General features: G+C 48.0%; 1 protein-coding gene across 2 annotated transcripts in view; it reads right to left on the reverse strand.

Annotated features, from left to right (window-relative positions):
• Window positions 1–1,067: 1,067 nt before the first annotated feature.
• Window positions 1,068–27,099, reverse strand: part of ELAC2 (elaC ribonuclease Z 2) — a 31,389-nt gene continuing 5,357 nt past the window's right edge. Inside the window, exons 6-24 of one of the 2 annotated variants that reach the window (XM_084647515.1) lie at window positions 23,978–24,046; window positions 23,221–23,376; window positions 22,351–22,409; window positions 21,505–21,563; window positions 21,334–21,406; window positions 19,971–20,083; window positions 15,676–15,774; window positions 15,309–15,447; window positions 15,140–15,225; window positions 13,229–13,347; window positions 12,192–12,288; window positions 11,498–11,636; window positions 10,279–10,317; window positions 9,984–10,093; window positions 5,289–5,388; window positions 5,085–5,205; window positions 4,450–4,528; window positions 3,411–3,528; window positions 1,068–1,981 (exon numbers count right to left, since the gene is read on the reverse strand). In XM_084647515.1, the coding sequence (XP_084503641.1) occupies window positions 1,727–1,981; window positions 3,411–3,528; window positions 4,450–4,528; window positions 5,085–5,205; window positions 5,289–5,388; window positions 9,984–10,093; window positions 10,279–10,317; window positions 11,498–11,636; window positions 12,192–12,288; window positions 13,229–13,347; window positions 15,140–15,225; window positions 15,309–15,447; window positions 15,676–15,774; window positions 19,971–20,083; window positions 21,334–21,406; window positions 21,505–21,563; window positions 22,351–22,409; window positions 23,221–23,376; window positions 23,978–24,046 (2,030 nt within the window). In that variant the 3' untranslated portion in view covers window positions 1,068–1,726. Of the gene's footprint in view, window positions 1,982–3,383; window positions 3,529–4,449; window positions 4,529–5,084; window positions 5,206–5,288; window positions 5,389–9,983; window positions 10,094–10,278; window positions 10,318–11,497; window positions 11,637–12,191; window positions 12,289–13,228; window positions 13,348–15,139; window positions 15,226–15,308; window positions 15,448–15,675; window positions 15,775–19,970; window positions 20,084–21,333; window positions 21,407–21,504; window positions 21,564–22,350; window positions 22,410–23,220; window positions 23,377–23,977; window positions 24,047–27,099 lie in introns of both variants that reach the window. The other variant, XM_084647514.1, reaches the window with a different exon arrangement.

Consider the following 27,099-nt stretch of genomic DNA (forward strand, 5'->3'; position numbering starts at 1 on the left):
CATGAAATAGTCTGCACATTTAAAACAACGGGAAGTGTTTTCACACAACACACAGTCAACTTGTGAAACTCCTTGCTAGCAGAAGCTGTGAAGACCACAAGCATACATGGTTTTAAAAAATGAGAAGTTCCTGTAGTATAGGTCCATCAGTGGCTATGAGCCAGGACGGGCAGGGATTATGTCCCTAGCCCCTGATTGCCAGAAGCTGGGAGTAGATGACAGAGGATGGATCACTTGATTACCTGTTTTGTTCATTCCCTCTAGGGTACCTGGCATCGGTCACTGGCAGAAGACCAGATATTGGGCTAGACGGACCTTTCGTCTTGGCTCTCATGTAACGTTTTCCGCCAGAGCTGGTCCTTGCCATGCATGTGCTCAATCTGCCTGTGGCAGTGGTACCACCGCAGCCAGCAGCTCGTTGTGGGGCACTTTGCTGGGTCTCCCAAAACCAGCACAAAGCCCCATTTCCTGTAAAACTCCCAGAGCCAGAGGGCAGCTCTGGGACCTGCACTAATTCCCTTTGAACTAAAGAATCTTTTTTTAAAAATCCAATCTTGATGGAAAATCCTTCATGGCCCTTGGTAAATTGTTCCACGGGTTAGCAAAGGAGTGCTGTTCTGCCAGTAGCACACCCTCCGTTATGTTAGTTCACTTGTGACCCTTCCCTTTCCCCTTATCCAGTACTTGATCAGCTAGATGAACTCAGTCCTTTGGAATCTAACCAGCCATGTGGCCCTCTGACTGAAAAAGCGATGCTGTCCTTTTTAGCACTTCAGTCTCTTCCCCCTGGGGCAGCAGAGAAGAAGCATCCAACTTTGGGATCAGCTCCTTAGTTACACTAACAAAATGAGCTGATTGTGGGCAGAGGAAGATTATTTTCCCTGCACTCAAGTGATACAGAGTAATGCTAGAGGGGGCATGAATCCCTACCCATAGCTCAAGCACATGTGAGAATCTGGTCTTTCCTGCAGGGCTACAACAGCAATTTGGGATCAGGGTCATACTCAGCTATTCCCAGTTTGTTTTGTTCAGATCAGCACTATGAAGAGATCACATCTGCAACGATCTGCTAGCAAGCATAATTTATAGAATCAAACTGAGAAAGCCATAGTAATAAAGATGAACACTGAAAAATTACTCGAGATTCCTCTGTTCCAGTGGAGCTCAAGCTCCAAAATAAACTGTTAATCGGGTCCCATTTTATTATGGAATTACCTCATCTTACCCTCTGGGTTCAGACCCTTATTTACATTGTTACATTCCCACAACAGTAAGCAGGGGCTTTCCCAACATACTCTGGGAGATTCCATGGCCCCAAGGGGGTTTTGTGGACCTCATCTTCAGTGATTTCCTGTCATCACAACTGCTGTTACATGCAACAGCTTCCAGTCTAAAACCAAAAATAAATAAAAACACTTGAGAGGGAAGAAAGGCAGCTGGAAGTTGACAGATGGGCTGGTAGCACTGTTGAGAAACATGAACTGCATGTGCGGACGTGGGCCAGAGACCTTGTCACTGCTTATTATATGCTTAGTAACATCAGTACAATGGGCAATCCCACCCATGTAGCAGTTGCAGGCATTGCCAGCCCATCACCACCAGCACCTCAAGCCCTCACTTGGGGGGTCTGCAGAACTCCACACTCCCCAAAGCTTGGAGGGAGCAAGACAAGGAGTGTGCAGCATGGTCAGAGCTACTTTCCTTCACAAGCCATATACCACTCAGCTCAGTTCGCTGTTTTAAGCTTCTTGCTCGGCCCTTCCTGATGGTTCTCTGCATGTTCCCGTTTCTTTGAGGCTGGGGTTGACTTGCTCGCATTGTTCTCGCTGTCTGCCAGCTTCTCTGAAGCTACAATGGCCTCTTTCAAAAGGCGCAGCTCCCGCTTCTCCTTCCGCTCCTCCATTTCCACGATCTCATCGGCAAACAGAGCCTTCAGGGGCTGGATTAGTTTAGGGATTGTTACAAAGTCCCCAAAACACACCTGAAAGGTGATCAGTCACAGATTGACATTCACAGGGAGAAGACATAGCAGAGGAATAGCATTTTGCTCTGTGCCTCTGTTTCCCCTTCCACCCTTTGTCTTGTCCATTTACACTGCAAGCTATTTAGACCAGGGACACTCATTATGTCTGTCCAGCACCCAGCCCAGTGGGGTCCAGATTGCAATACAGGGGCAGGGGGTGTTTCCTTTTCTATTTAACTCAGAAACCCCAGAGAAGGCATTATGTAAAAAGATCTCTTCCGTGCACAAGGCAGGGAATATACAATATAAGAGTCAAAGGGCACCAACCCTTCAGCTAGTATTTGTTCAGTTCAATAAGCAAGGAGCAACAAGTTTGTGTTTAGTAGCTTTTTGCCATGTAAAGACACCCAGAAAGAATGCAATGAGGTGAGGGGAAGGGGAAGATGGCACTCAGTACACTGATTATACCTAAGGTAGCAATAATTCTTTGACACGCAGAGGCACTTTGGAGAGGACACAGCGGCCTACAGACAGGCAATTCCCCTCGATTGCACACAGGAGCTTATCTAGAACACCGATTTAGAGAGGGCCAATGCTTACAAAGACATCTTTCTGGGAGACAACTTGACCCATTCAGATGTGGTAATTACTATGCAAGTGCTGTGGTGGCAGCAGAAAGTACTGGAAGGGTGGGCAGGAGGAAGGGGTGCAGCTCTCTCAGAAGCCCACGTTAGAGGCACTTTGCTATGCTATTGGAGACCGGAGGGCTCGAATCCCCATTCTGCAGTGGATTAGGTTAGTGCCAAGGGGAATTCAGATCCTAGATGTGTATCCAAGTCAGTCTCTTACTCCTGACAAGGCATGCACCTCGCTCACACAGAGGGAGGGTTCCAGTGTCACCTGGGAGCGGCTGCTCCAACAGTGCCCTACAGGGTTCCCTCTGGACAAACAGCTTTTCAGTTCTTACTGTGCAAGTGGCACAGAAAAGCCCCCTTTTCACACTCCTCCTCTTGGCCTCTGCACCAGTGGAACCAGGCAAGGCGGGCTCCTGGGCACAAAGCTGGCAGCCAGCAAACACTGCAGACATGAACTCCCCTACGTTTGCAGCAATGCCATGAAAGGCCAATAGCTGCAAAACTAGCCTTCTTCAGAAGAGCTCCCTCTGGACACCTCCCCAGCTGTCAAGTTTACCCAAGCATACTGATTTTGGCAACTGAACACTTCACCTCCAGCTGCTAAGCAAACAGTCAACCTCTAGTGGAGATCCCTGTACCCAGGAAAGTGCTGCCAGTGGAACCCACTGTGCCGGGGAAGCTCATTGAAAGCCTACTATCCTGGGTTCAGCAACAGATCTGCGAACGGCCTGATTTTCAGCACAGCCCAGCTCCCTTGAGAGCCTGGCTCCAAGTTCCCAACTTACTCTCATGTGATCAAATGCGATTCCAACCTTGTCTGAGAAATCTGCACTGAAGAGCGGGATCTTGGCATACCGCTGGCTGAAGTGATTGAGCATGATGAATTCTGCATTCATCTTCATCCCAACCCCAATCGCCTGGGATGTCGTGCTGCAAGGGGAGCAGGGAACAAGACTGAACTGTTAGAAGAACTCTGGTGACCGGACAAAGGCCAGGCAGCACAGCCCTCTCCATGAGGGGACCGGGAGGCAGCGTTACCAAGTGCTAATGCCCCTAGCCTTTACCCAATACAGGCAAAACATGCCAGCTGGAGCTCAAGTGCATGAGAACTTGAATTGCTCATTTTATCAGCCAGTGCATGAAGACAGCTTGCTCATCAGCAGATGGGGCATACAGCAAGTGAGTTACACTTGCCCCTCCAGCAACGAGGAGGGGGCAAGCAAGGCTGCAGTGAGCTGGGTGTTCATTTTTTAGAAGAATTCTGGGAGCATGGGGTTTAGTTGCATGCTTGTCACTGGTGGTGCCAGCTTGTCGATCCCATCTTCCTTCCCCCGCCCCCCCATCCCATGTACCAGAACCACCCCCACCCCCCCAAGAGGCTGTGCTTGGGTCTTGTCTGCATCCACGTAGGGCACAGTGCTCCCCTTCTCACCCCCTTTGAATTGGCAATCACAAGGCACAAACCAGTCCTGAGAGAGACAGCTCAGATGGGTCCCAAAGTGAATTGAAGAGTAAGAAGGGTGCCAAATGATCCAAGTCCTCACCCCAAGGCCAATGGGTAAACAGCTAAGGGTCCCTTCTAGCAGAGCACATTTCTCCAGCTACCCAGCTGTACAGTAACAGCTCCCTATCCTGAGAGGATGCCCCTTGCATCCAGGTTACAGAACCAGTTAGTTCACCATCAATAAGAGGTGGAACTCTCTAACTGGGATCCTCCAGAGCCTGGAGATGTGTGCGCACCCAGGACATCCTGGGAAGCAGAAACCTCCTTCATCACCAGCTACGAGGGCCAAGCCCAGTTCTGTATCTCACTCCTAGGGAGAGAGAACCAGTTTACCAGAAATACTCTACCTGTGCGTCTTCTCTACTGCCTCTTCTTCCAAGCCATCCTCTAACGTTGCTTCATGGATCAGCAAAGTAGTGTCTTTCCCTGCGTAAGACCACATATTCATTCCATCCTTCTGGTAGAACATACCACGTCGGATGGGGGCATTTATCAAGTAGACGTGTACTATGTTTATTAGGGGACAAGTGTGCTTCTCTACCCCCAATATTTCCAGCAGTGAACCCACAAAGAAAGGCATAAAGAATGCATCCCAATGCTTGTCCCCCTGACCAGCATAGCTAGCTATCAGAGGAGTAGCCGTGTTTGCTGCTTTTACAGATCCAGACTAAGAGTCCTGTGGCACCTTATAGACTAAGGGACGTACTGGAGCATAAGCTTTCATGGATGAATACCCACTTCTTCCGATGTAGCTAGTGTCAGTCATAATACTAATAGCACATGGGTCAACATACAGATCTTGTTGTGTTCTTAGATTAGCATAGTCTCTACTCGGAGCCCAAGACCGCTTCCCTGCAGCATTTTGAGATGCCACACCCCAACACTTGCAAGAGCAGATTAGGGAGAGTTTACCGACATCTCTTTCACTCACTAGCATGCTAACGGCGGTTGGCAAAGCAATTACAGTGCGTTTTCAACTCACCCATTTGGACCAAGGCCTCACAGGGCATCGTGTCACCAGAATAGACTATTTTCCAGCCAGATGTGTGTTCCATCGAACAAGCAAAGGCATTTTTACAGTGCCGCACCTCACAAGTCTGGAACTGAACAGGACCACAAGCGTTATCCACCATAGTTTACCCCTACACTCTTCTCGCTGCCTTCTCCCAGCCGCCAGCCAGCTTACCTCCGCAAAGTCATACTTCTCCAGCAGTGAGCTAATCAGAGCTTTGGCTTTAGGTCCGATGACTTGCGCCCCTTCCACCAGAAACTTGGCAGGAATCATACTGCAGAGGAAAAAGGGAGATGTTTAGGAAGTCAAGGCTACACTGAAAACTGTTCATGTCAGCAGAGCAGCACGTTCCATTTGGGAAACTGCAACCTACTGTAGTACAGCAAGACTTCCCCAGGACATGTCTACTAGGTCTGTGCTGGGGTGTTCATGTTTTATTTTTCCAACTTCAGATTGTTAATCCTCACCAAACCCTGCCCCGAGTCCCAGGGCAGGTGCCTTGCCCAGGAGAACACCTTCCCTCCATGCCCTTGCGCACAGCTCTCCTCCCCCACCCTGCCTCCATAAGCAGGGAAGACTCATCCACCAAATACCCTCTTCCCATCTTCAAATTAATTTCCCTTCCTGGAATCCTTCCTCCCTTGCTCTCACAGTCTCTTGCCTGCGCTGTTGCTTCATACCCATTTGTTTTATGCTCAAGGTCTTGCTGGAGTGCCATGCAAGTTTTCCCATCATCTCATAAATGACTAGTACAATTCAGCAATGACAAGCCACCTCTACCCTTTTCCAACTACAGCATATGGAAACATGCACTGGGGAAAGTCAGAGCATCCTCCGTTGCGTTAGTGGAACTGCCTGCAAAGCACCCTGGATGAGCACCAAAGAGAGCACAGGCCTAGAAGGAGCCTATTCTGAGCAGATCTCAGCAACTTCTAAAGCTATATGGTGCTGGACTGCTTCCCCCCCGCCGACCGTTGGGTCACAAGGCCCTGTAACTCCAAATACACAGTGTCCAGGCCCACAGTGTAACAAGGGGGGAGCCTGGTCGCTGAAAGATCAAGTCTAGCTACTGGTATGCAACTGCAAAACCTAAAGTGATCCTTTGACATAAGGCCTCAGCAGTCATGCCTCCTACAAACAAGCAGGAGCTTTTCCCAAGTGCTCAGCATTGGCCTGACTGCCTCTACTGAAGCGAATGGGAGTTTGGCCATACACCTCATCAAGAGCAGAGGTAGGCCAACGCTGGCAGTCTGAAAAGCCCACACAGTAGAACAGAGCAACCCGTCTCCACACAGTGTTGTGAATAATTTTCTGAAGTTGTGTTTACTGTAACTGGAGAACACATCCATGAGGTTAAACCCACAGCAGCTCTGCTGAGGGCTGGGTAGAGCTCCTGGAGTTTTTGAGAGGCCTTACTGGCCTGGTCTGGTGAAGGGGTAGTTCTGACATATTACACAATGCAGCTCAGACCTGCTAACCAATTCTACTAGGGCAGTGGTTTTCAAACTTTTTGGGCTGCATACCCCTTTCCAAATAAGGTAGTCTACTGTGTACCCCCATCTGAGATAGGCAGAAACAGTGTGGGGAAATTGGGGGAATGCAGAGTCATGTGCCCCCCCTCCCAGATTTCTGCCTTCCATTAGCAACAGCTTCTAGAGTTTTTCAAACTGTGGGGCGGCCCCCTTGAGTGCATGGAGAAACATTTTGGGGGAGCAGCAACATCGTGCAGCAGGGCTTGGGAACGGAATGTCACCTTCACCCCTCTGAGGTGAGCCATCCAGCCCGTCTGGCGGGGGGGGGGGGGGGGGGAGGGGGGGGAGAAGCCACTCAGCTCAAAAACTTTGAAGACAGTTGCCTGCTATCACTACTTGCTCCCATAAATGCTCCTCTGAGCCTCCCTAGGGGGGGCATAACCCAAAGCTTGTAAACCTCTGATTTGGAGTTGCACAGCAGAAAGGAAACTTACACCAATACAGTTTGATTGAAGGGAGATTCAATATTGATTAGATTGCCAAGTTTTACTAAATAAAAGGCAGTGTCTGCCATTACAGAATTTTTTCACGTACCCGACGAGGGTCAGTGTATGTGTTTGAAAAACCACTGTACTAGGGTCTGCCTACACAGCAACTAGACACCCGCAGTGGCCTGTGCCAGTGGGGCTCTCTCAGTACTGCGTAGACTTCCGGACTCAGGCTGCAGCCCAAGCTCTGGGGCCCTCCCACCTCGCAGGGTCTCGGAGCCCTGGGAAGTCTACACAGCAATGAACCTGCTCAGCAGCCTGAGCCCTACGGACCCGAGTTGGCTGGCACAGACCAGCCACAGGTGTCTAGCTGCTGTCTCAACATCAGCTCATTGTGGTGCATTTAGGGTGGATTAGAAGTCTGACAATTGGTTGTTTTGCCCATATCATGGGCCAACCATTACCTCCTGTGGGCTGAGGCTTTGGTCTGCCATCAGAGGCAGCTGGGAACAGAACTGTCTAATGGGCACCGGGGAATGCAACAGGATTTTCCTCAGAGAACCCCTGCATTGATGGTTGGTAGGACTTTATGATCGGAGAGTCAACAATCAGTGTCCACTGGGACACCTTACCCCTCAAGGATCACCCCGCTAAGCACGTGACCTATGACAACTCAAAGAGGAGTGCAAGTTCGAGGCCAAAAGCTGCTGGAGTGCAACCAAGTTCCTTTGTGCTTATGCAGTAGCCAAAGAAAAACTGGATTGTTGCCTGCAGAGTCCTGATCTTTTTCAAGAGGTAGGCAGCCTGGCCAGTCCAAGCTGGGTCTGCCAGGTGGCTGATTACAGACCTCACATCCTAAAAAAGCTTCGTCATTACTGTGAGAGTTTGAATTGCAAGGATCTAGACGAGACTCTGCTGTGCATGCTCACACAGAAAGCTCTCAATGCCCAGCTTTCTCAGCTTGGGTTTTGGCCAGTGGCACTCTGAGCTGTTGGACGAATACTGGATACTGGAGCTGTTGGTGGAATTTAGTTCCATTCTCCATGCTTTGACCCCCCCATCCTAGCTAGTTACCACCCATCACAAGGTGTTGACTAGCAGCAGCAGAGGGGGCTGCTCTTAAGCAAATCTATTTCCTTCCTGTCAGAGTTCCCAGAGTAATTTTGGGCAACGGCTCTTCCTCCAAGGAGGAATGCCCCAGAGTTCCATTGGTCCCCCTCCGTATGTATCACACTGTGGAGGAGGGGGGTGGAAGAGAAGAGAGACTGGCGGTTTTGGCACGTAGATGAGAGTCAGTGGCTGAGGCTCGATCCTGACAAAGATGAGGTGACATGACTGTCAGATGACCATCACACGTGCCATCATCAGCCATGCCTTTGTCAGCTTGAGATTAGACACAGCAATGGCCTGTATCTGTGGGACACCTAAAAACCCCCTGGGGAGCAGATACATGACATGGCAGCTCACTGCTGGGAGCACACTATGCCAATGCTCCAGAACCTGCCTCTGCCTCTCTCAAAACGGAGGCCCCATTTTTACAAGATAACCTGTCACCAGTCCTTCAAGTACCCAGTGAACCTGCCCTAGGCCCTTGGGGGCTGCTTTCTACCTCTTCCCTCAGGATTTAGTGGGCAGAGTTGGGTGATTATAGCCCAAGAGTACACACCTAAAAGGAAGGGACTATCATCCAGAACCAGTAACAACTAGCAGGTTAGCCCATTAAGGCAACAGGAGATTGGGTAAGTGGGATCGAGGCAAGGAAGGGGGTGGGGGCTAACCAGCAGATACTGACTAGGAATTGGCTAGTCAACTGTTAATGCTGACAACCCCTGGGTGAGTCCTGGTTGGGTTGTTCATGGTCATGCTGACCCTTTTACACCCCTAAGTAGGGGAGAGCAGAATCCCTAAAGGAACTGAAATCTTCACTTGTCTGGAGTCGTGGGTCAGAAGCCAGCCTGCCCACTCAGGCTCTGACACAGGAAATGGCTACACCGCAGCTGGGAATTGAACACCCCATCTCGGGTAGACATACAAGCTCTAGCTTTGAACAAGCCAGTGTGCCAAAAATAGCGGCATGGCTGTAAGGATGAGCCACCCAAGCACAATCTGGTCCATGATCCTAGGTATGTACATGGGTGGCTAGCCTGAGCCGCTGTGACCACAATGCTATTTTTAGCAAGTTAGCTGGATCAGAGCTGGTTTGTGTTTTCATGTGGTCAGGGGAGCATGCTCCCCAGCTGCAGCCTAAATGTACCCAAAGTGTCAGGGATGGGCTGCCTAACCCAGCAGCAAGAACCTCTCCCCCTTTGGCCTTGGGATTCCTGGCCTCAGGGCTGGTGACAGAGCTGGCAATGAGGGGCTGGGGAACAAACGTTACCCTATGGGGCAAGGTCAGTGCTCTCCTGCCCCCAGCTGCTGCAGTGATTAGTGGCTAATGCCTGGCTTCCAGGCATGTGCCCTTGGAATACAATCACCTGACCCTACACACAGAGTCCCAAGGGAAGACAAAGGAGAAACCAGAACCTCCAAGTACTCTACAGTCTGCCACAAGGCCTGTGATTTGGAGCTATACTCCAGCCCCAACAGTGCAGGCTGCAAACCCCACCTGTGCGCTCAGGCTCCAGGGGAGGAAGGAGCAAAAAGTCAGTGTCTGAAGTGGGGTATTGGAGATCAGCCCTTTTAGCTAGTTAGTTTTTGCAGTGAGGTGACATTTTGCTGCTAAGCTTCTCTGACCAGCTGCATTTAAGTGCTCGTCAATTGCAGAGATCAATCGAAATACAGCAGACAGGGCCTGTACGGCATGCCGCACGGCCAAGGCAGCGGTTTGCCCTGGCCCATGAACGACAAGGACACAGGGAGAGTATTTCCCACTAATTCAACTACCTGCGACTAGCCAGGGAGGCACTCACTTGACATGACCAAGAATCTCTTGGCAGTTGTTGTGATACTGGTGTAGCCACGCCATGATCTGCGTGGGCGCTATCAGCAGCAGCGGGCTTGGTGGCTGACCAAGGGATGCCTGAAAGCAGAACAGGCAAGGAAGAGTCAGTACCGGGGGGTGCTTCAGAAATTTACACAAGGCAGAACATAGTCTAGGGAGAGGCAGGTGTTGCTCCGTCGATATCAATGGAACCACATCCACTGGCACCAGGGGTAACCTTGGCCCTAAGGTTTAAATGGCAGTGAAACAGCTGTGGTACTTACGAACGCTCGCCGTCTCTCCAGCAGAATGTTCAACAAGCCCTAGAAGAGAGAATATGGAAGAACCATTGTCAGCCAGTTACTGTGTAATAAACCCACATCAGGGAAGCAGGGCTGCGCTAACAGAGCCGATTTCACAGCCATTCCACCAGCTCAGTGAAGTGTGGGGCACCGCTTGAGGGACAAACTAGAGGAAGGTCACGTGTAAATTGGAGCATTGCTCCTAGCCCTCCCCACCAATGCTGCCTCTGCCCAGATGACCTTTGCCCCCCAGAGCAGCTGAGAGGAGGCAATCCTGTAGCCCAATCCCTCATAAATCTGTGTCCTAAAACCTCATGTCTGAAAGCTACAACCCTTATAAAGACTGGGGGGGTGGGAGGGGGAGGGTTGCACGGGGAGGAGAAAAGGAGAAACTCTGCAGCTGAGGCAAAGTCAGCCAGAAAGGAGAAAACCCTAACCTCCTTTCTGAGTTCTGCGCCACAGCTGTGTTAGCGAGCAGCAAAGAACACTCTGATCTAACGCCCACTGGTTCTGAAGAGCTAGTGACAAACCACTAAAGTACTTGATATTAGACCTTACCCCAATTCTGCCAAGGATGTAGCTGCCCCTTTTCCCCACAACCCTTGAAGAAAGGGAAGCCCTTCTGTAAAGTGCAAGCTATCGGGCATGAAATGCAGCCTGCCTGGATCAAGCCAGCATGAAACAGGGAGCCTGCTAGTTTGCTGAAGCTTCTTGTGAAAGCACATTCCAAGCAGTGAAGAGTGCTGAATTTATACCCCTGGGAGGTCGAGAGCCCCCAGAAACCGCTACTGCAAAAATCCAATTCATTCACCCAGCCCCAGAAACATGCCTGAACCCAGACTTGCAGGGACCAGCGCTAGGAAGAAACAGGATTAATAGCTGAGCAGAATTCAGCAAGGTTTGGGGATTCCACAGTGGGAAGAACAGCTTATGAGATACAGCTGGGAGGCTAGAACCAGTATTAATTCCAGGAATATCTAAAAACAGGAGCAACAGAATCACATGCAGCAGAGCAGGGCAGGATGTTTGATGGAGACACTGGAATGGTTACAGAGTTAAAACAGGAGTGAAACACTCACAGGAGAAAATGAACAGTATACGGCAGAACTTTCTGTGACAAGAGCCACCACTGAAGTGGATACAACCCACACCCAGCTGGGAACTCACCTTCTCTAACTCAGTCCCCCCCAGCGATACTCACTGTGTGATGATCGGCATGGATGTGAGACAAAAACACGGCTGCTGTGTTGCACAGGATTTTGTCCACCTGGTCCCCGTAGTGGCGACAGAGCTGGCCAAACGTTCCCTCCCCACAGTCCAGGAGCAGTGACTGGGTAGGGCTGGCAAGAGGAAAGAGCAGGTGTATTGCTGGCAGTAACCGGAATGGATGACAACAGATGAACGCTGCCCAGCACACCAGCTCAGAGTGTGATCTGGGAAGGCAGCAGTTGGGGGTGAAAGGCAGCAACCAGCATTTCTGCCACTAGTGCTGTCTCTCCGTAGAAAGGACATGGAGGGGCCAACTCTGAAAGTTCAGTCTCCACAGCAGCTTCAGCTCTTGTTCTCTGACCTGATGCCGACAGGAATGGGGACGCCTGATGCCAAGCAGAGTGGCTGTCTGAACACGCCCTGCAAAGGCAGTCACAAGACCACATGTGGGAAGCACTTTTCCCTTCTACAATGAGAACCTTGGAGTACCGTTTGAACTAGTGACCAAGGTTCAAACACTCCCAGGCCCATTCCCAATCCCTTCATTGCCTGCCTGGTTAATAGGTCCATGAACACCAAGTGAGGCACACCTCCAGTATGCTGGCACATCTGTATAGCCACCCACACAACACCCCCCCTGCAACTCCACATGTACTGGAAGGGAAAGGTAAAGAGCTAGTATTTACCTGTTGTTTATCAAGGTGGAGCTGACATTCCGGATTTTCATTGGAATTGCAGAGCCTGTTCCTAGGAAGACTATTTCCGGGTAATGCTCAGTTTTACCTAGAGAAAATATGTAACATGCTTTGCATGAATGCTGGCAAGAGCCTGCTGCATTATAGTATGTTTAGCTCCCAGCCAGATTAGAAGTTCAATATTGAAGCATAAGATTTCCAGATCCTGCCTCAGGCTAGCCAGCTCATCCAACTGGGTTTTGACCCCCAGCCTCCAAGCTCCCCACAGCATCAATACTAATGGGATGGGGAAAAGATACAAAATCCTCTGTGAAATGATAGCAGGACACCTTGCTGCATGTCCACCCAGAATGGAGGCAGATGAGTCAGGACTGGGCTTGGTAGTGACTGACACACACGGCTATCCAATGAGAAGGGACATGGCCCTCTTGGCAGGATAGCAGACAGGCAGTGCTGGCTTTTCCTGCAGTCATGGTTTAGATGTTGATTCACTGCCCATGTCACACAGTGACATCAGTGCATAGCCAGATGACCAGATTTGGGCTCCAGAGGGAGCCAGCTGTGGATTAGATGCTGCTCCTCCCATACTTCACTATATGGCCAGCATTTTAGAAGAACGCTGCCCATTTGGGATCGCAATTTTAAAAGCCCAAAGCAACTAGTGTTGAGCAGAGCACTGCAGTAGAATGCAATGCTGGGTTTTTGTTGGTGATTAAACCCTCCCCGTGCAGTGCTGGAGCCCCAAACCCAGCACCCTCAAGAGCCAAGAATGCAAACTGGCTTGTGCCATGTTGAGTGACAAAGAACATGTGGGAACAAGCCCATCCTGTGCTATGCTGGGCACTTGAACCCAGCATATTGTTAGGGTTGCTTCATTAGCTTGCAGGGTGATGGGAATATTTCACCGAACAGCATCCCCTTAGAACGCAAGTCCCCAGTTTGTTTCTACCCAACAATTCAACCCACCTCCCCAGTCAAGCCAGACTTATCTACTACTCCAATCAAAGGGCCCTGCACACTCTCCTCACCTGACTTGACTGGTCCAGCCTGCAGGCTCTCTCTGCACTCCTTCACACAGTCCTGGAAGCCAGGGAGCTCCAGGGCTTCAGCCACAAATTCACTGGAATTGCAGACAGCAACCACATCCCTGAAAGGATCCACAGGCCACAGATCAGGATGTGGCTGGGTTGGGAGGGGGGCAACTGAAAACAGTTTAATTTATGGGGCAAAGTGTCAAATTACTGCTTAGATACTAGCCTACTTTGAAAGTTTCCTTAACAGTCCCCAGAGGTGCCTGCTTTAAAACTACAATCCACCAGGATTGCCCGCAGACTGCAGGAGGTGCATGGGCTCTTGGAAATGGGCAACTAACTCCAGCAAGAGGGAATCATTGCATGACCTCAGGATTTGAGGGCTACATTGTGCAGGACTTGCTGGGACCCAGTGCACTGTTCAGGGGCAGGGTACAGCACCTGTGCCGGAAACTTCACTCACCCATGCTAGTTTCAGAGCCCACCTTCTTGCATGTATAGGAATATCCTGACAAGGTTTCAGGACAGCTATCGCATGCAGGTAGAGTGAAGCCTAAATGTTTAAACAGAATCCATTCCCCTTCCTCCCAACTGAATTTGGGACTTCCTTCTTCCTCTGACGCCATCAGCCAACAGTTGGAGACAGGACACTGGACAGGGAGGACCAGTGATACAGAGACCTTTCTTCCACAGCTGGCTGGCTGGGTCTTGCTCACACACTCAGGGTCATAATGTGGGGTTTGGAAGGAATTCTGTCCCCACACCTTGCCAGACTGGCAGGTACTATAGCATATTTTGTTTTCCCTGCTGCAGCATGGGGCATTTCACCTGCTGGAATCATCTGGGTATGTCTCCCCTGCAACAGCAAGGAACTGATTAGAGGTCTTGGGCATTGGTACCCCCAGGCCTCTCCTGTTCTCAGCCTGGGGCACACCACCGTTTAGTATCTGGAGGACAAATGTTTTAGTCTAACCCAAGCCATGGGATTTGATACAGGGGTAACAGTGTAATGTAATGGCCTCTGATATACAGGTCAGACTAGATCAGTGGTTCTCAGCCAGGGTATGTGTGCCCTCGGGACACGCAGAGGTCTTCTGGGGGTACAATCAACTCATCTAAGTATTTGCCTAGTTTTACAACAGGCTACATAAAAAGCACTAGCTAAGTCAGTAAACTAAAATTTCATACAGACAATGGGCTTGTTTATCCTGCTCTATACACTGAAATGTAAGTGAGATATTTCTATTCCAGTTGGCTTATTTTATAGTTCTAGGGTAAAAATGATAGAGCAAGCAATTTTTCAGCAAGTGTGCTCTGACACTTGTATTTTTGGGTCCGATTTTGTAAGTAAGTAGTTTTTAAAGTGAGGTGAGCCATGGGCTATGCAAGACAAAATCAGACTCATGAAGAGGTACGGTAGTCTGGAAACACTGAGAACCATTGGATTAGATCTAAGGATTCCTTCTTGCCTTAAAACTATGAAATCCCTAGGACAGAAGACATACATTTAGGCATCCACTTGAACATTACACCTACAGGTCCAGTCAAACATAGAGTCGAAGTGCTCTGGAGCACACAGTCTTAGTAGAGACTTGTGTAGCATTCAGAAAATGGGGCCTTGGATTTCTTTGGGGACCCCACAATGCAACCCCCCTTCACATCCAAACACACCCACCCCACAATGAGCTGTTGAAAGTTTCTCCAGGGGTCTGGTCCTGCACAGACTGGCCCAGAACCAGAGTGCAAAAGTGACTTCAAGCCACCTTTGCTTCACCACCATTTAGATGCTGAATGCTCCTTGGTCTCAGCTCATCATCTGATCTTCTAAAATGACTTCTGCTCCCATGCAGATGCCTGTGGCAGGAGGCCAGATCTCTCTTCAGTTTATATATTACCAAGGGTACCAACCTCTGCCACTGCGGTTTCGGTCTCAGCTGGTATCTCAGGAGGCACTCTCCCCGCACAACAGGCACGCTAAAAGTGGCCTCTTCTTCCTGGAGAGGAGACAGAAGGAGCAACCTGTAAGCATGCACGAGATTGCCTCTGCAGACACCTGCAGACAGGCGCAGCCTCTTACCCGACTCTGGTAGCTAGTTAACAGTGGGAAGATTTCTGAGTGAATGAGGTTCAGCTGGGTTTGGATCTTGTGGCTGCGGAGATAGTGCACAGTGTTTGCATTTTCATTAAGTATCAAGTGTTCAGTTGTGCGTCCAAACCTGGAGAAAGAAAAAGGAATAGTAAGATGTGTTCAGATATAAAACTACTTCAGCTCCAACCCACTGCTGGGCACCCAATGCCATTAACTAACCAACCACTGTTCTCTGAACTGACCACACATGCCCTGACCCATGGCTGTTATTAGCCAGTCTGGGATCACGGAGTTTGCGGGTTAGGCTTCCTTCAAGGTTATTTTAAGTCAACGTAATTAAATAAAAGCAATGTACCTTTCCAGCCACTGTTTGTACCGGCTGTCTCGAAGCACTGACTCTGGGGTGATGTGAATAACCAAGGCCACGTGACCCTCAGCCTTCCCTTCTTGGTACCTACAATAGACATTTAAGATCAAAGATGACAACAATGCTTGGCTCCTATTACCCAGAGATCTCACCTCTTCACCTAAGAGGACAAGGCTGCTCTCCAGAATCTATTTACTATCAAGGACTCCATAGAGCAGAGACTATTTCCTCCAGGAAGGAAGCCCAGCAGAGAGAGGTTAAAGCTCAGATCCGAGAGTCAAGGAGTTCTGGATTCTACTCCACACTCGCCAAGATCCACAGTGGCCTTGGGCCTCTGATCCTACTGCCTCCATCTATACGAGGGGGACAATTGCTCACAAGCAAGAGGGAGACCAAGGACAGGGTAGGCCCATTACTCAGTGAGTGAGGGAAGACAACAGAAAATGTGGAAATAGGGGAAGTGCTAAACAACTGTCTCAGTTTTCACCAAAAAGTTTAGTCGCAGTTGGACATCTAACACCATGAATGCCAGTAAAAATGAGGTAGGATAAGAGGCATTTAGGATAAGGAAAGAACAAGTTAAAAATGACCCAGGCAAGTTAGATGTCTTCCAGTTACCAGGTCCTGATGAAATATATCCTAGAATACTCAAGGAGCTGACTGAGCAGATATCTGAGCCATTAGCGATTATCTTTGAAAAAAGTCATGGAAGATGGGTGAGGTTCCACAGGATAGGAAAAGGGCAAATATAGTGCCAATCTATTAAAAAAAAAAAAAAAAAAAAAAAGTAAGGACAACCTAGGGAATTACGGACCAGTCAGCCTAACTTTGGTACCTGGAAAGAATGGAGCAAATAATCAATTTGCAAACACCTAGAAGATAATAAGGTGATGAAGTAACAGTCAGCATGGATTTGTTAAGAACAAACTGTGTCAAACCAACCAGATAGCTTTCTCTGACAGGGTAACAAGCCTTGTAGCTGGTGGGGGGTAAGCGGTAGATGTGGCATATCTTGACTTCAGTAAGGTTTTTGATACTGCCTCGCATGACCTTGTCATAAAGTTAGGAAAATACAACCTAGGTGGAGCTACTATTAGCTGAGTGCATAACTACACTCTGGGTATGGCTTTCCAATTAGTTATCTGTGGTTCACAGTCCAGGTGGAAGGGCATATCAAGTGGGGTCCTGCAGGGATCAGTTCAGGGCCATTGTCAGCCTCTGTTTGCCAGAAGCTGGGAATGGGTGACAGGGGATGGATCACTTGATTACCTGTTCTGTTCATTCCCTCTGAAGCACCTGAAGACAGGATACTGGGCTAGACCGACCTTTGGTCTGACCCAGCATGGCCATTCTTATGTTCTTAAATGATTTAGAAAATTACATAGAGAGTACACTTAAAAAAAAAAAAATAGCGGACAATACCAGGACCGGTTGCAAGTGCTTTGTAGGCTAGGATTAAAATTCAAAATGATCTGGACAAACTGGAGAAATGGTCTGAAGTAAATAGAAAGACATTCAATAAGGACAAATGCAAAGTACTCCACCTAGGAAGGAGCAATCAGTTGCACATGTACAAAATGGGAAATTACTGCCTAGGAAGGACTAATCTAGAAAGGGATCTGCAGGGGTCACAGAGGATCACAAGCAAAAAAGCAAATGTTCTGGGATGTATTAGCAGGAATGTTTTAAGCAAGACACTAGAGGTAATTCTTCCGCCCTACTCCATGCTGATTAGGCCTTAACTGGAGTACTGTGTCCAGTTCTAGGCGCCACCTTTCAGAAAAGGTGAACTGGAGAATATCCAGAGAAGAGCAACAAAAATGATTAAAGGTCTCGAAAACATGACCTGTGAGGGAAGATAGCCAATTTTTCTCAATCTTTAGTCTGGAAAAGAGAAGACCATAACAGTTTTCAAGTACAGAAAAGGAAGAGGGAATAAAATGGTTCTCCTTAGCCTCTGAAGATAGAAGCCGCAATGGGCTTAAACTGCAGCAAGGGTGGTTTAGGTTGAACATTAGGAAAAAACTTCCTTTCAGAGTGGTCACGCACTGGAATAAATTGCCTATTGAGGTTGTGGAATCTGCATCATTTGAGATTTTCAACAGCAGGTTAGACAAAAACCTATCAGGGATGATCCAGAGCAGGTGTTCTCCACCTTTTTCTTGCTGATGCCCCCCTCAACATGCTATTAAAATGCCAGGGCTCAGGGAAGGCAGGGAACTCGGGGCTCAGGGACGGGGGGGGACACACACCTTGGGGATAGGAATAGTTTTACTTCTATTGGGGGGGAGGGGGGGAAGGGCAGTGCAAGGACTGGCGGGGCTTGAGCCAGCTCCACACAGCAAGCACCACCTCCACCCCCACAACTCACTCAGGCCCCCCAGCCTGGCTGGGCTATGGTGGGGACACAACCATAAAATAAAACTCAAAGCGGGGATCCAGTTCAAAAAGTTTGAAAACCACTCAGGGTGCAGGGAGGGGGTACCTAGGGCCTGTGTACAGGCTGGGGGCTCCTGCTTCAGCTCCTTCCTCCCCCTGGCTTGGGAGGTTTTCCAGCTTCAGCCCTGCGCTTCACTCCTGGCTTGGGGGGCGGGGGGGGAGAGAAGAAGAAGAGATGGGACACAACAGCCCCTCACACCGCTCTCAGCTTCCGCGCTGGGGCTCGGGGAACTATGTTTCAGCTACAGGGCTCCAAGTCCCCTGAAAGGGCTTGCAGAACCCCAAGGGGCCGCAGACCTCCAGTTGAGAACCGCTGGTCTAGATAATACTTAGTCCTGCCATGAGTGCAGGGGCCTAGACTAGATGACCTCTTGAGGTCCCTTCCAGCTCTACAATTCTATCTCTGCCAAGTGGGTGTGACATTAACAGCCAGTGTTCAGTCAGTTGCACTGTGGGGAGGATGCAGAAACTAAGTAATTTGCATTTTGGCAGATAACCCCAGCAGGGAAAGATTCCATGTTGCCTACCCCTCAGCTGAAAACCAACTTATCTTGAGGTATTCTTCAAAAGAATCCATTTCAAAGATTCAGTGGACTACAGAAGAGAAGGGTACAGAACCCCAAGTTATCAGTCTTTCACCTAAGACAAAGGTACCAATCCTTTGACTTTGGAGGATAAATCCAAAAGGAGCTTGGTCAGAGATACTGACAGAAACTTGCTGAGGGGATTTTACCTTGAACCCAGTCTAGTCTGTTAGATTTTAGTGCCCAGAAAGTGTCTGTCTCTCTCGTAACCATTTCGAACTTTAATCCTTATGCTCAGTTCAAGTCTCTCTGGAATTTAATAAACTTAATTTAAACCAATCCAGTACTGTGTTTGAACTGAACAGTTTGGGGACTCCAGTTACAGCAACAAACTGCTGGATACAGACTCTTTAAAGGAGCAACAAACCTTAACCTCCCTCTTATTGTTCCAGGACAGGGCTGGACATTTCAGAACAGGTTTTTGGGGAAATGCGGGGCTGAGGAGAGCGTGGAGTCACCTTACCAGTTTTTAACCAAGGCTGGTGGAGACCAATAGGAGTCTGATGTTTCAAGTACACTCCTGGATCCAAAGTGTTGGGCCAGGACTGCTCAGTACGTAGAGCAAGTGCATGCTTGTTGCTGACTGTGGGCATCCCAGACAGACATCTACAGCAGCGAAGCATGAAGGCACCGAAGAGTTACAGGGTAAGAGATAATTTCCACATTCTGGGGTGAGATCCAGACTGAACAGTAGGTAAGCTCACTGTATGCAAAGACCTTTGAAATCTCAGCTACTTAGATGCAAGAACTCACTAAAAGGTGCGTATCATGCAGTCCAGTCACGTGACTATTTAAAACTAAGATAGCGGGAACCTCATGAAATATAGTAACTTACTAAGTGCACCAGAGAGAAATACTTTCCCCTCCCACCCCCAGAAAGCCCCTCTCCCAAGTAAGATGGGCCTTGCAAGGTGCCCTGAAGATAACTTCCAGGCCCTGGGGAAATGAGTTCTAAAGTCAAGCACCCTGCACAGAAAACACCCTGTCACAGCCCTGCCTCTCATACTTCAACTTCTGTGCCTCTGCTGATCTTTGTTGGTGGCTCTATATCTCGGTGCGCTATCTGCAGGTTTCCTAACCAGGCTATTCAGGGTGACTTTGCTGTCACTGGCATTAGCCCACGAAGCATGTCAGATTCCATTTGTAACCAGGCTAACAGGAGATTTTCAGTTTCATAAAAAAGTGCTCAAACCTGATACGCTTCCCCCACCAACCCTGTATTCCAGGGAACACCCTTCCCTCCCTCCACCTCCACTATACCTGCGGAACATGTCATTTTCACAGACTGCATCCACAAAGCCTTCATGAGGACATTCCACTACAATGAACACAGGGCCTGGATCAGGAGGAGTACAGACCTCTTCGGGCAGGATCTGCAACGAGGCACACAAGGGTTACACCCTGGTCAGTCTATGGTACATGCTGTCCGAACATGCCTGGGTATGCAGCTCCCTTTTGGCAACATAACCAACAGCACATGCCGCTCAGTCACCAGCCTCACTTCATTCCTCTTCCACAGCCAGCTAGGGACCTCACAGAACTTGCTCGCTCATCAGCTGGGCGCCAGGGTGCTTTGCTCAATGGTCAGCGAGTCCAAGGACTCATGCTCCAGTTACCGTTCTGGCCCTGGAACCATTTTCTCTCCTCCTCTCTCATTGATTTTGCTGGGTCACATTGCCCAATGGATCCCTCACAAGTAAGGAGGCAAGACAAAGCAAGAAGCATCTCAGCTGCACCTGAGGGAAATTCAGCTTTCCCTCTGTGCACTGGGGCGTGCCCCTGTGAGCTACTTTGGGAAGCAGGGCCAGTTGTTGCTCACTCATATCTCCTGGGTGGGGGGGTGGGCAGTGATTTTGTTTATGGATCCACCAGAAACACCCACAGTTAGGGTCTCTCCCCCTCACCAGCCACTGGCCTTGGAGATTATCCATCTTAATCTATCCCCAAACAGAGCCTTTTAACCACTGTGAGGGAGGGGGTTAGGAGGGGGGTGTCACAGGATGATGAACAAGTGTAATCAGTGAGGGGGACCCCTGTTTATAGTGGGTCAGATGTAGGCATGCTCTGGGTTTGAAAGCATAAGCACCTCTACTGCCTGAACTAATGGACCAGCTTCATTAGCTCACAGGCTGTGGCAGACTCAAATTGCTATAACTGGACCAGCCACTGAGGCAGAGGAACAAACCACCACACTGTTGGCATGGGATACATGTCATTTCCGTGTGTATCGCCAACCCTTCTCCCATGATGGCAGATACTGTCCCATCTGCAGTGACAGGGACCCTGGGACAACCTGTTACTGAGGGAATGAGCCTGGGAAAGCTTGAAACTGAAACAAGCTGCCAAGGAAGGCTATTGAATCTGAACAAACATGCAAGGCTTGTACTTGCCACTAAGAGGTATGGTTCAGGGACAGTTCAACCAATCCTACCATGAAACAGGAGAGCTGAGAGGACTAGACTGGTTACAGCTGCAGTCCGTTCTGACCCAAAAAAGGGGATGATTGTGGTTGGTGTATGAGTGGCATTTAGTTACAACAACATTCTGGGAGAGATGGTCCCATAAGGAACACTGGTTACAAACCCAGCCTGCAACACAGCTGGGATAGCCTAGAGCGTCATACCTCTCTGCCTTCAAACGTGACACTCTTTCCATCTTTGACCGCCGCAATGATGGGGCCAATGGCTGCTGTCCCACTAAGAATGAGAACACAAAGACAGTATTAGATTGACAGCTTCCATACGACCAGGATCCTCCCACCACCCAAGCACACAGGCAGGGCTCTCATACTTACACTGGCAGGCCCAGCTCCTTCGCTTTGGCCACCAAGAAGTTTCCCTTCTTCGGGTGAAGCTGAAAATAATTTAAAAGAAAGAAGTGTTTCTCAAAGGTCCCATGGAACGAGTTACCAACTCTTTACAATGTTTAAACATGGATGGAAAAAGGGGAGGGGCAAAGATGGGGTTCATGCCCTTACTGGCTCTGAAATGAGCCATGAAGAGAGCCTGTGGGAGAGATTTTTCCTCAGGAATTTATTTTATTTATTTATTTTAAGTCTCAGGCACATCAAGTCCTCTCTGTCCTGCTTCTGTGGCTGATCTGCCCAGAGGTATGGCTCTGGAGCTCCAACCCATACAGGTAGAGAGTAAGTTTTTCTTTTGAGTGTTCAGCAGCTGACTTACAGAAGTGTTACTTTGGGTAGCTCTTTATTTTTGTATTTTAAACAGCAACTAAAAGTCTTCCTACTCAAAATGAGCTTTCACTGCCGTTATTCGTCCAGTCTCAACCTCGCTAGTTCTCCAGTCACCCATAGAGTCTTCTAGGAAGAGCAAGGTCAACAAGACCTGAATTTGTAGGGTAACAGACAAGCAGAAATAAAAATCTTTCTAGCCTTGATGAATCAGCAAATTAAAAAAAGCTTCTCCTTTTGTGGGTCACTTCTAAGTGTGAAGCACCAGATGGCATTCCAACCCCTCCGATTCTCAATCACTAGATTTGAGTGCAGTGTTACTGGATACAAAGGTTGGCATAGAATAACTATCCAAAAAACCCTACCCTGCTAGGTGGTGGTATTTGTAATTAAACTGGTCTAGATTAAAAAAAAAAAGTAGGAACTCCTATTCCATATGACATTTCTTACTTTGCAGATGAAAGCCACCAACAGGGTTGGGTCTCTGCTGCCAACTCTCCTGTTGCCATCTTTAAAGAAAAAAGAAGGGAAAGTTACACAGGATGATGTAGTTTCAGCATCTTTTTCCTTACACAAAAGGTGCCAACTTCTTACAGTGTCCCATCCCTTCCAGTGAGTTCATACACAAGGGCCATAAAGCAGGCTAGGATTTAGTCATAAGTATTTTTAGTAGAACTCATGGACAAGTCATGGGTAATAAGCTAAAAATCATGGCCCATGACCTATACTATAAATACCTGACTAAATCTTAGCTGCCTGAGCAGTGGCTGGATTGCGGGACTGCTTAAGCACCACACTGGCCACTGCAGAAACCATGGAGGTCACAGAAAGTTATAGAATCCATGACTTCCGTGACCTCTGTGATAGATACAAAGTCTTAGGCATAAGTGACCATTATGATCATTAAGTCTAACCTGTTGTATAGTACAGCCCAAAGAATTCCAACCCAAGGATTCCTCCCTCAAACCAAAAACATCTGAAAGACGCCCAGTCTTGATTTCACAACTTGAGGGGGGACAGAGAATCCACCTGGTACCAAGGTAAGTTGTTCCAATAATTAATTGCTATCAGTGTTAAAAAAAAAATCTGCATCTCATTTCTAGTTTGAATTCGTCTAGCTTCGGCATCCAACCACTGGATCTTGTTTTGCCTCATGTTCTCCATCTGCTCAAATTACCCCCAAGCAATATTTCAGCAGAGAGGACCAGCACTTTCTGATCTGCACCAAGAATATTTGTGTAGGAGAGAAATTACACCAACATTTCAGAGTTTTTGTTCCAATTACAAGTTGAAGTACAAGAAAATACAAAGTTCCTGCACCTGTTTTCTTCAGGGCTTCTCTATTCTCGACGCCCTTCGGACACTGCTGCTCAGCAGTGGGAGATCCAGGCTCTGGGGCACATTTGGGGCTGACTCCACCTTGGACTGACCTTTCAGGACTCTGATGCAGCCTGTGCTCACTGGCTAAATGCCTTCCTGTTCCAAACCCAAGGGAAAAAAAAACAGGCTTGCTCAGGAGGCAGGAGTGAGAAAACACAAATGGAGCCTTACTCAGAAAGTTTCTTCAAAATCCCCTGAGCAGTTTAAAAAGGGACAAGAGAGCCCCTGCTTCCTTGTTTCTGCATATTGCACTTCACTCATTTCAAGAGCCTTCCTCAGCAGATTCTCCAAAAGCAACAAAACCTTATCAAACTCAAGCATGTGCTCTCAGTACAGCTGCTCGTACGAGCATACCTAACATGGAAAGCCCGTTAAGTATGAATCACAGTAACTTCCCATTTCTCTTCCATGGACTATCATCTGAAGGAAAATACCAGAGTTCTTAGAGGAGGCAGCACCCTTTTATCCTAAGGTCTGGCACCGGCTCAGGTTTCTTTGAAAGCTACATTCTCACCAAAGGAGAAGTAACCTAACACAACCCTGTAGTTATTACGTCTCAGGTTTACAAACAGTAACCAGATACCAAAACCAGTTCAAGGAAGTCCTTACTGCAACAAGTAATCCTGCTCCTCCCTCTCCAGCTGCAGCTCCAGATACTCTTTGCTTCCTACTATTCCAGTCAGACGGCTGTACTCACCCACAAGAGGTACTTGATAGACTGTCATCGTCTCATCCTTATACTCGGGCTCTGTATGGGGCCGCACAGCTAGCAACAAGATAGTTAAAACATTAGACATCAGAGTGGCTATGAACCAGTTACTACAAACAGATGCCCCAGACTCCAGGAACGTTGACAAAGCACCCTGGAAATTAGAGACATGTTTTAACATACATTCAGGAGCATGCATCTCACAGAAGCTAATTAGGCAGTTTCCTCAGGCCAGCTGCTGAAACTCTCCACTACTGCAAGGACAAATATACATGATTTCAAGAGAAAGCAATTATACTCGCAACTGCTCTAAGTGGCAGAGATTAAAACAATTCATCACTGCACATCCCTGAACAGACTAGGGTTTCTGTGGCCTCAGGTTTGTTTGTTTTTTTAAAAAACAAAAGTTTCCATTCTGCCTTTATACAATCCCAAGATGGTGCTTAAAGCAGGGACAGCCCTAAGTCTGGCTCTGTAGATAGCAGAGGTATTATATATTTATGAATCGCTACTTAAACTCTGAAGAATAAAACAAACACTCACATAATTGCAAACTGTTTTCAGTATGATGTCAATAGATGGCAAATGCTGCACTGCAGCACCAAAAAGATTTATTATAATCAGATGACATCTTATTTACCTTGAATAGTACATTAGGAAGTTGTATCAGAGTTTGTAACACATGTAATGAATTAACAGCAATGGGATCAGGAGTGGATCTGTCACAAGTCTGTATCCAAAGCAATAGTGGAAATCTGCATTACATCCCCCCCGGGGCAGGGAAGTGCAAGAAACCTGCTCAGTATGTTATAACTCAGAAATGATGCTCCTTTTAAAAAAAAAAAACACTTCCTGCTCACAAGAATGGAGAAATCCCAGCAGCACATGCACAGGACCTCGGCCACGTACATGCTAAGCTAGCCATGCGATCGCTCATCAAATCGATTGCTGCATTAGAAGATGGGAGGGGACAAATGCTATCACTTATTGTTTTTAAAAGGTGATGAGGTTGGTCCTGGAAATTAATACAACTGAAGGGATTTAAATCATAGAATATCAGGGTTGGAAGGGACCTCAGGAGGTCATCTAGTCCAACCCCCTGCTCAAAGGAGGGCCAATCCCAGCCAGGGCTTTGTCAACCCTGACCTTAAAACCCTCAAAGGAAGGAGATTCCACCACCTCCCTAGGTAACGCATTCCAGTGTTTCACCACCCTCCTAGTGAAAAAGTTTTTCCAATATCCAACCTAAACCTCGCCCACTGCAACTTGAGACCATTACTACTCGTTCTGTCATCTGCTACCACTGAGAACAGTCTAGAGCCATCCTCTTTGGAACCCCCTTTCAAGTAGCTGAAAGCAGCTATCAAATCCCCCCTCATTCTTCTCTTCCGCAGACTAAACAATCCCAGTTCCCTCAGCCTCTCCTCATAAGTTGTGTGTTCCAGGCCCCTAATCATTTTTGTTGCCCTCCGCTGGACTCTTTCCAATTTTTCCACATCCTTCTTGTAGCATGGGGCCCAAAACTGGACACAGTACTCCAGATGAGAGCTCACCAATGTCGAGTAGAGGGGAACGATAAGGGCATAAGCCAGCCATTGGCTTCCCCTACATGCAAGTTAGTTTTTCCACTAGTTGTCCCGGTAGTTTTGTGCACCTTCTTCTGAAGAGTATGGCATTGGCCTTTGTCATAAACAAGATAGCACACTAGTTGGACCATCAGCTGATGTGTTGTATTCTTATCTCCCCTCCCCTGGAAGAGCTACCCCGTATCAAGAATAAGGCAGAGATTACTCCTTGGGCCCAGTCAACCCTTGGCCTTCCATTTCCAAACATGCCCAAAAATGAGAGCTGTGATAATGTTTGAGATACATAGAGAGCTGTCTACCAGGAATTGGACTGGAAACCACTCATTTCACACAGGTCACCAAACAGCATGCTGGGTTTGAGCCAGTGACTTGGATGGGATAGGATCTGTTGCCAATTCTCAATCCCTGAGCCAGGCAGCTTGTCACTTTCTTTTAAAACTGAGTTATCATCAAGACATTACCAATGTGTTCCTGATCCTGGAAAACAAGGTGTCAAGACAACCAAACATTACAGTGACTCCTGTGTTTTCTGATATGTGGTGAAACCAGGTGACAAAATGGAAATGCCCTCAAACCAGCTTGGAAACCAGATCCCAGATGGACTCCAAAACAAACAATTAGAAGAACTCATTCTCTTTTCATTTCTCAGAGGCTGCAGTGGCTACAGCTTGGAGCTTTGCCTCGGAAGAACACAGGAACGGCCATACTGGGTCAGACGAATGGTCCATCTAGCCCTGTATCATGTCTATAACTGGCAAGTCCCAGCGCTACAGTTGAGTGATGCACCCAGTCTTCTCGTAGCCAGTGTAGGGTTGCACCAAACATGAGGTTGTATCCCTGACCATTTTGGATATTTGGTTTTTTTAACCTAGCTATATTTTTGGCTGTCACCACACCCCCAACAATGAGTTCCAAAGGTTAATTATGTGTTGTATGAAAAAAATACTTCCTCTTCTTTGTATTAAATCTGCTGCCTATTAACGTGATTGGGTGACCCCTGTATTTTGTACCGTGGGAGAGGATAAACACTTCTCTGTTCACTTTTCCCATACCATCCACGATTATGTAGACCGCTATCGTATCCCTCCTTAATTGTCTCTTTTGTAAACACAACAGCCCTAATCTTTTTAGTCTCTCCTCCTAGGGAAGCTGTATCATACATCAAGGGATCATCTTTGTTACCCTTTTCAGAACCTTTTCCAGTTGCACTATATACTTCTGAGATGGAGCAACAGAACTAGACACAGTATTCAAGGTGTGGGTGCACCATGGATTTATATAGTGGCTTTATGATATTTTCTGTTTTATTTTCTATCCTCTTCCTAATAGTTCCTAACAGTTAGCCTTTTTGACTGCTGCTGGGCATTGAGCTAACATTTTCAGAGAACTATCCACAGTGACTCCAAGATCTCTCGAGTGGTCACAGATAATTTAAAACCCATAGTTGTATAGGTGTAGTTAGGATTATTTTTTCCAATGTTCATTACTTTGCACTTATCAACCCTGAATTTCACCTGCCCTTTT

The sequence above is a fragment of the Lepidochelys olivacea genome, assembly GCF_965140295.1.
Source record: "Lepidochelys olivacea isolate rLepOli2 genome assembly, chromosome: 14".
Classification (NCBI taxonomy): Eukaryota; Metazoa; Chordata; order Testudines; family Cheloniidae; genus Lepidochelys; species Lepidochelys olivacea.